Source organism: Elgaria multicarinata, chromosome 17 (genome assembly GCF_023053635.1).
Source record: "Elgaria multicarinata webbii isolate HBS135686 ecotype San Diego chromosome 17, rElgMul1.1.pri, whole genome shotgun sequence".
In the NCBI taxonomy this organism is placed as follows: domain Eukaryota; kingdom Metazoa; phylum Chordata; class Lepidosauria; order Squamata; family Anguidae; genus Elgaria; species Elgaria multicarinata.
In genome coordinates this window covers 21823835-21832819 of record NC_086187.1, presented here as the reverse complement: position 1 = coordinate 21832819, position 8985 = coordinate 21823835, and the positions used below count along the sequence as shown (strand labels likewise).

The 8985-nt window shown below is 46.8% G+C and overlaps 1 protein-coding gene across 1 annotated transcript; it reads right to left on the bottom strand.

Moving 5' to 3' along the window:
* Nucleotides 1–1831: 1831 nt before the first annotated feature.
* Nucleotides 1832–5752, bottom strand: TNFRSF13B (TNF receptor superfamily member 13B). The gene is made up of 3 exons (XM_063143486.1): nucleotides 5641–5752; nucleotides 3566–3793; nucleotides 1832–2168 (listed from the first exon to the last, which is right to left on the bottom strand). Exons 1-3 carry the CDS (start codon nucleotides 5750–5752, stop codon nucleotides 1921–1923), a joined length of 588 nt encoding a protein of 195 aa, XP_062999556.1. The 3' UTR covers nucleotides 1832–1920.
* Nucleotides 5753–8985: the final 3233 nt, after the last annotated feature.

Here is an 8985-nt window from a genome sequence, read left to right as displayed (position 1 = left end):
ACATGTGGGGTTAAGTACCCCTGAATGACCTTTTTTTCCTGAAGAAAAGGGTGATGAGCAGCAGCAAAGCAGGCTTAACCTTTTCTCACTGCTCCAAATTGCCTTCTCATCACTCCCTGGAGTTCCAAGTATGTGGTTGGAACCCTGATTACGAGCAAAGAAGAAGCACATCTGTGTCTCCCTACCGCCTCCTTCCAAATCTGCTTTTTGGAGGATGGGCAAATGCCATCACAGAGTGTGTTACACACTTTGGCCTGTAACATTTAGCTTTGGCCCTAACTCTGCAACTGCGCTCCACCTACCTCTCAAAAGGCAATGGAAATTGTGTCTTTGAGCTATCATAACCCTGGAGATCCTCCTCTGAAAGATGTCGAGGCTTTTACAGACAATCCAGGTAAAGGACGTTTGAGTATAATGAAGCCTTCCATGACAAAAGAAGTCTGAACTGATGCACTTGGGAGGATTGCAAAAAGCCGGCAACGTTGCCACGATAGGATTTCTTTGCAGTTCTGTTGAAGATGACTCGTTCCGTAACGCTCTTCTGAGGAGGCGAAAGAGCGGCCTTCCAGCTGCCATGCTAAGCACACAAGAATTTGCAAGTTACCCTCACAGAAATCGGTGGTAATTATTTAACTTCATGGTGGGACGTGCTGAGGAAATCGCTGCTGATGGCCATTGACTTCAGATGGCTTTAGAAGGAGTTTGGATGAGTTGATGGAGGAGGATAAACTTACATGATGGCTCAATGGAACATGGTTGGAGGCAGTATGCCTTTGAGGTCCTCTGGCAGGCTTCCTGGAGGCATCTGGTTGGTTACTGTGGCAAGCAAGCCGGCCGGCCAAGACATTTCACTCCCCAAGACAAACGGCATGATGGCACCGTCCTCCAGTGCTGAAGCAGGAAGACACGATTACAATAACCAGCCTGCTCTCTTCTGCGTATATCCCAACAATGGCAATCGCTTTAAATAAACCCCAAACCTTCGCTGCCATGTGACAATAGTTATCGCACGCAAGCAAGTAATAGACAAGAAACCTCAGAGGCATCGAAAAATCACAAACACAGAGAGAGGAGAGTTTTGTCCTTCAACACCTTGCTGTCACTCACCACTAGGGCCACCTACTAGCACCTGCTTGCTACCCACTCAAATGTGTGCTGGGAGAAGGTGGATGCCTTGAAGTGGTTGGGGAGAGCCCTAAAAGGAATAGCTGGGAAATTCAAGATACTGCCTGTTGCCTCGCTGTGCGAAGCACAGCTCTCCCTGTGTTCTTAACTCGTTTAGGATTGGGTGTTTATCTCGTAACAGTGTGCACGTGCGTTTTTTTGAGCCTGTGAATAGATTACGATGGCACATGTTGCGGAAAATGGGCATTTTTATTTCAGATTATAGAAATGTGGGTATTACATTCAAGTGCTCCGGTGCATGTGTGTTGTCCTGTTCCTGTGAACAGACCTTGAGTGGTGGTTGCTGTGTGTGTGTGTGTGTGTTTAGTTTTTTTGAAAGAGAAATGCTAAGTTAGGTAGTTGTGTCCACTTCTTTCTGGGATTGTGTCCACTTCTTTCTAAAGCCGTGGAGATGTCACTGCAAGTCAGTGGTTGGCAAATGTCAGGCTTGCGGTGTCTACCCTTCTCCCTGAGGTGCTGGCTTTCTATATGCAAGGAAGGTTTTTTTCATGGGGGAGAATTCAGACATGCAGAACTCCCATTATCGCCGCTACCTACATTCAGAAGTGGTATAGTCCAGGAAATGTTTTGCATATCGGATTTTGCAGTTTGCAGTAAGTGGCTCCTTAAGGAAAGGCATATCCCTAGGAGTTGTGTGTGCGAAAGGACCTCAGAAATTCAAGCAGCTTTCTAACGGTTTTGGGTTTGGGGTGGGAACATGCTCCTTTAGTATCTCATTACCAATCACAGCTCGGCTCAGGTCGTCTGCATCTTTTCTTGTGAGGGAGAGCATATGATTTGGAAGTGGCCATCTTCAGGGGTTGGAATTGTTCCTGCAACAGCAGCATCCCTCTGCATCCCAAGTTGGTAAGTCCTGTGACACGCCCGGGTTTCCTGAACAGCGGGGCTTGCTTCAGGGAAGCAAAACCCACAGGTTTCGACAGGCTCTGGGGTTTGGCTGCCACTGGATTCACTTCCCATGCTCCTTGCTTCCATTAGATGATCTGGAAAACAAGCCCATGTGCATTAAAGCAGAAGTAGTCCCAGAAGTTGCCTGTGTTAGTGTAGCGGTTAGTGTACTGGATTAGAAGTGTGGAGAACCCAGGTTGAAATTCCCATGCGACTGTGAAGCTGAGTGGGTGATCATGCCAGTCATGCACACACAGCCTAACCCCACCTCACAGGGGTGGTTTTTGAGGGCGAGTGGGAGGAGAACCACGTCCATCACTCTGAGCTTTGAGGCAGGACAAAAAGGCAACCAATAAATAATATCTCAGCTGTGAACTGAAATCCGGGGCCCTCGTGTGTATTTACACTCTCAGTTTTACACACGTTTAAGCATGGCTGAAGTACTGAAGTACAAAACTGAAGTACTTTGGCCACATAATGAGAAGACAGGATACCCTAGAGAAGAGGCTGATGCTAGGGAAAGTGGAAGGCAAAAGGATGAGGGGCCGACCAAGGGCAAGATGGATGGATGATATTCTGGAGGTGACAGACTTGACCTTGGGGGAGCTAGGGGTGGCGACAGCCGACAGAAAGCTCTGGCGTGGGGTGGTCCATGAAGTCACGAAGAGTCGGAAGCGACTGAATGAATAAACAGCAACAAGCATGGCTGGATTCCTCTCGAAACAGTCTTGGGAACTGTAGTCCAGTGAGGGTGCTGAGCATTCTTTGATGAACTATTCTGTAAACCGCCCAGAGAGCCCTGGCTATGGGAGCGGTATATAAGTGTAATAAATAATAAATAAATAAATAAATAAACTATTGCCAGCCTTCGCTTTACAGAGTTGAAAGTGGATTGAGAGGGGCATTGCTACTCTTGGCCTAGGCAACTGCTTCTTTTTGCGTCACTTGCATCTCTGTTCAAACAGAGGGATTAAACAATCCAGTAGCCTGGAAAATCTGTTTGCCCTCTTGCAAATCCCTCCTCAAAAACCTGCCTTTTCTCCAATACCGTGCCCATTTATCTGAGAGTACGCACCATTGAACTCAATGGGTCTCAGTTCTGAGTAAATACATATAGGATTGTGCTATCCCAATCTTTTTTTTTTTAATTTCTTTATTAAAACGTTTGCATGTTGCCCTTCATTCTGCTTGTTGGGCAGCATTAATATCAGAGTGATAAAAGACAACTGCAAGGATAAAATCAGTTAAAATCCTTAAGCACAGACTTGGGTTGCAATCCTAGGCACACAACTGGGAGTACATCTCCTCTGAAGTCTATAGGGCTTGCTTTTGAGTTGACATGCATTGGAATGTGTTGTAAACCTGCGCAGGTTAAAATGTATAGACTGGGCCTAATTCGATGCTGGACAGTGTGGGTGTATTCTGTGCTAAGGAGGTGAGGCAGGGAAATCCCAATTCTTCAACCAGTATAAAAATTACAGGAAGTCTTTACCTTTCGTGCTGTCCTTGTTTTTATGACAAGCCACAGTTCTGGCTCGGCAGGTCATGTCCTCCCCTGACCTTCTAAAGTAATTCCAGGTCAACAGCAAGGAGAAGAGCAAGGTGCACAAGCAGAGTCCCAAGGTCAGGTAGACCATGACCGGCTGGTTACAAGACCCATCCAGCTTGCATTGCACAGCCTGGAGGGCGGGTGGCACTGGTAAAGTGGTTGCCAGATCTTCTGGAAGTCCATGGGTAGGGGAGTGGAAAGAGAGAGATTGTTAGCAGCTGTTTACCCAATAGTATTGTGGAACTTCGTTGACAAGTGGCCATAGTTATGGCATCTATAGTTGGGGAGAATGAGGCAGTGACCCCTGCCTGTCCCCCACCCAGGAGATCTCCCCACAACCAGGTGCATTTGCTGAGAGGAGGGGGGACAGATTGCTCAGTCCCTCCTCCACTAGCCCAGTTGCTTTCCATGCTCACCATGAAGGAAGGGATGCCCTGGAAATGAAGACTACTAGTCTTTTAGCAGGCTATTAACACTGTTTAGGTAGGCTAGTAACTTGTATGGACCTATTTGCAAGGCTACGCTAAGAAAGTGACAAACTGGTTCCCTGTCCCGTTCTTGTGTGTTCTTTGACTGGGCTTTTTATTTATTTGTAAGAAAGCTCCGATCTGCCTTTCTGATTATACACAGGGACGCTGCCTTATACCAGATCAGCCTTCTTTGTCCATCTAACCTAGCATTGTTTTCTCAGGCTGGCAGCAGCTCCTTCATGGTCTTAGATATCTGAAATGCCTGGGATTGAACCTGTGACCTTCTGCAGGCAAAGCACATGTTCTGCCACTGAGCTATGGTGCGCGCCATAGACATACACCCAAGTTTGTTTACAATAGTCTAAAAATAAAGAAAACAAATCCGAAGCAATTCATCCAAACAGTTAAAAACACACAGGTGGCAGATGAAACAACTGGGTGGGAATTGGCTAAAAGCGTCAAACATCTGCCTGAACATGCCCAGTGCAAGAAATCTAGAACTAGTGTGTTCCCAACAGAGAGCTGTTCAGGCTCTGCTTGAAAAACTCCAGCGAGGGAGAGGCCACCTCTCCTCTAAGTAACTGATTCTATGGTCAAATCACTCTTAGGCCTGGTTTACACGTAACAGCAACCTAGAATATTCGAGGGTTGTGTAACCCTCACATAACCTACCCTTGCCATGTTCGCACAACACCACTCCCCAACTGGGGGTTGCATATAAAAATGGTGGCCACGTACTCCCTCAGCCTCACTGTGGGTTAAATAACCATGGGTGGGCTGTGGTGGATTAAATCACCCATGGTTGTCTGTCAAGTCATATGAATAGTCCCAAGGCTGTTTTTCCTGATGTTCAGAGATCTACCCATCTGTAACCTAAGCTTGTTAGATCTAGTCCTGTCCTCTATAGCGGCCTTCCCCAACCAGTTGCCATCCAGATGTTTTGGACTACAAACCCTAGTATTCCTGACTTTTGGCCATGGCAGTGGGTCCTGCTGGCAGGAGTGAGGGAGTGATGCAATTTGCTACTCTTTCCATTCTGTTGCCTGATGCAGGCATTACACCCTGCTTCATGCGAGGGCCAGCTGTGTGTGTGTGTGTGTAATTGTGAGAGGTAGAGGGTCTTGGCACGTGGGAGCATCATGTTAGGAACCCAAGGAGTAGACAGTCCTGGTACAGATGGATAAATAGCTTGTATTGTTATAAGATCAGCCAACAAAATATCACTTGGCACTCTAGTTTAGGGAGACTGTCCCCCGCTTTCTACCTTGGGTTCTAAGCTAAACCACCAATAGCATGGAAATGTTTGCTTTATCCCTTGCCCCATTTTCCAATTCCCATGCACATCTTCTGACATGGAAGCTTTGCAACCTGATCCCAGATTTCAGAATGGCGACTTGTAGTTTTTCTGTGGGGGTGGGAAAGGCCCTCTCTATATTCCTAGAGGCACAGAGTATGTCTCATGTTCTTGGGCTGAAAACTCAGGGAGAAAAACGGAGCCCTGCCTTCTTTCTGGGGCGTGTGTGCTAGAGATCCATTCTAGGCTCTTACTTCTGCAGAATGGTCGACATTGCACGGGGTGCTGTCCGCAGACGCTAGAGCAATTGATGCACTTTCTCAGGAGCTCGTCGTAGAAGAAGCCCACACGCTTGCTGCAGTCCATGGAAACTGAGAGGAAGGAGACAAATATCCATTGTGTTAAATAAAAGAGAGAACAGTCAGCATTTTTTTCCCAGAGGCTCCATCCAATCTTCATCTAGGCTGCAGTTCATTGGCTACCGCATCATGTAACCATGGGAACAGCAGCATCCTTGACTTTCTCTAAAGTTGAAAGAGGGAGTGCTGTACCTCCCTCCCTCCACTGCAACCTAGAGCCTTCTGGATTGCCAAAAAATCCAGCATGTCCAGTGAAACTTGATACCCATTTCTATCAAACATGGTTGCCATACTATCGAGATGTTGCAAACTTGCTTATTATCAGAAAGAAGTGGTTATAAATGCAAAGGTTTGTTAACCTACGGATTTTAATATATTAAGCAATATAGCAGTATTTTAATCAATCAATAACGTTTTCTGTGCTTGACAGCAGTCTGGAGAGGGGGACACCCAGCTTCCTGAATCTACCTTTTTTGGGATATATCCCTATTGGTGTAATACCTTCATTAGATCAAGCAAAAGATCGAGAAAAATATGCAAGATGGCTGCACATTTTGGGGTGATCGTTTGGTTGGCCCTAATACCCAGTGGAGGCTGGTGGCTCTGATTTCAGTAGGGCTGTGAGTCGATTCTGGTTTTCAATCAGAATCAGCCAGAAGTTTAAAGGTGCTATCCAAGATGCAGAACACTGTCTCCAAAACCCTGCAGGAACATTTTAAGCCATTAGGCACATTTCCCTAACCAGCACATAGCTTTGCAGTGTACACAATTTGAAACTGGGGAGATTGGCAGACCAAGAGGCAGAGTTATGTACCTGACCCTCCCTTCCAAGGACTACACAGGTGCGTCATGGCAGGTCCCTAGCTTTGGGGGGGGGGGAATTTGCATGACTTCATTCAGATGGGGGAGGTGCAATGGGTCCTACTCTTAACTGCTCTGAAGGCCGTGCTGTATCCAACTAGGGTCTATTCCAACCCATTCACTAGCATTCTAACAAAACAAAACCCCGTTCTGAATACTTACTGCAGACATCGGCGCATCCCTTGACCCTGAGTGGGTGACATGCAACCCTACAGGGGAAGCAATTCCGTAAGAGCTCATCCCAGTACTGCTCCTTTGGGCAAAGCATGGTCTGCCAGAGACCCAGTTGTTGACCTGCAGAGATCTGTAAAAGTAGAAACTCTGTTGTAAACACCAGACTGAAGAAATCAAAGATCGGTGAAGATTGTAGTGCTCCAAGCACTACAAATGCCCAAAGGTAGCTGCTTCATCTTTCTCTCCTTAGCAGGGTTATTTTTCTGGTAAGAAAAAGGAGAAGAGATTGGAAAGCATGGGACAGTCACAAGGGGAAGATGGCACCTGCAACATTTTCCAGACCAGACGATTGCACCATAAAAGCCTCTCCTGAAATCACCCCAAGAACGCTGAATAACTTGGGGCAGAACATGTGTGAGCGTGGGCCCTGTTCCCCCTCCCGCACCCTCCATGAAGGTTTAATTCTGTCTTGCAAAGCAGCTGCAGGTGGTTTCAAATTGAACTGAGGAAGAGCTGTTTTCATCTTTTCTTTTTCCCAGTCATTTGTTGTTGCTGCTCAAAATTGTTTGTTTTCTCAGATTTGCCCCCATTGCTTTTCTGTGCCAGAGGTGAAAAATACAAGTTCCTCCAGATCTTTCCCCTCCTAGGAAGAAAAAGAGCTTGGTAAAGTCTTTGGGGACGAGGTGGAGAAAAGATCGGAAAAGAAGGGGTCAAACTGCCCCCTTCCCTCCCCCCACCCTCCCCCTGGGCTTGTACGTGACCTGTGGCCACCTGCAGCTGCATTACTCGATAATGGAAAAAAAGCTATTATGGAAAGTTTAGTTCTGCAAGAGGGTAGAAAATGTAGCACTCAGCATCTAAAGGGGCTCCTGTACCAGAAGTTGGTGTCAAGGGTAGGAATGTTTGGGCACCTGTCAAGGGCCCACATCCTACCCCCCGCCCCCCCAGACGTGCTCTTCCTCTTCATTGCGAACTGGTTGTTCTCCTGCCTCTCACTCAGGCCCAGGCAAGGATGGTGATGAGAAGGAGCAGCAGTAAATGCCTTTTGAACATTGAATGATGCTACAATGCACTGGCAATTAACATCCGTGCCCTGATTTTTAGGACCCTCTGTCAGGCTGCTAAATGGACCTTCTGCCTGATCCAGCAGGGCAGGTTTTTATTTTTGTTCTTATCTAGTCCCAACAGCCTGCATGGCTCCTCACAGAATTATGCAGAGACAGGTCTCTGCTCCCAAGATGCATACACTCTCCAAGACTGACAAGGAGGAGGAAAATGTGGGGGTGAAGAAGAATGTGGGCCAATGCAGTTATATCTGTTTAAAGCTGTGAAGGGTTTACGGGACTAAGCCAAAGGCCACAGTGAATAGATGGGTTTTGAGGAAGGATTTAAAGCAAAGGTAGAGAACCTCCCACCCCCTCTTCGGTTCAGGTCCATATTCTCTCAGGTGTAATTCATCAGGGGCCATATGGTAGCAGTGAACACAGCTAGAATAAAAATGGTGCAGGGCCAGACCATTTTCTCTCTGCCACCTTCATTTTCTCTCTCTGCCATCCCCCTTTCTCTCTCTGTCACCCTCCTTTTCTCTCCCTACCACCCCCTCTCTCACACACACCCTTTTCTCTATCATCACCTTTTCTCACACACAACACCCTCTTTCTCTCTCTCTCTCTGCCACCCCTTCCTTCTCCATGAAATTTGGCCAAGATTCCAAGGTTGCCCATCCCTGATTCAAAGAAAAAGAGAGGTGGCAATATATTGCAGATAGGGGCAGCAATGGTGAAAGGGCTAGAGACCTTTAGGGGACCAGATAATCTTTACTTGGCTGAGGTAGGATGACCACATGAAAAGGAGGACAGGGCTCCTGTATATTTAACTGTTGTATTGAAAAGGGAATTTCAGCAGGTGTCATTTGTATGCATGCAGCACCTGATGAAATTCCCTCTTTATCACACCAGTTAAAGCTACAGGTGCCCTGCCCTCTTTTCAATCTGGTCACTCTAGTATAGCTCCTGCACTTTAACTGTTGTGATGAAGAGGGAATTTCACCAGGTTCTCCATATATACAAACAGCACCTGCTGAAATTCCCTTTTCTATGCAACTGTTAAAGATACAGGAACCCTGTCCTCCTTTTCATATGGTCACCCTAGCTGAGGGTGATGCTGTATGCTACCTCCAAGTTCAGAGCCAATATACTTCAGGAT

Coding starts and splice junctions, on each gene's coding strand:
- TNFRSF13B (XM_063143486.1), bottom strand. CDS start 5,752: ATGGACTGCAGCAAGCGTGTGGGCTTCTTCTACGACGAGCTCCTGAGA. Junction 3,794..5,640: donor ATGTCGACCATTCTGCAGAA/GTAAGAGCCTAG, acceptor ATGGACTTCCAG/AAGATCTGGCAACCACTTTA. Junction 2,169..3,565: donor AAACAAGGACAGCACGAAAG/GTAAAGACTTCC, acceptor CTTGTTTTCCAG/ATCATCTAATGGAAGCAAGG.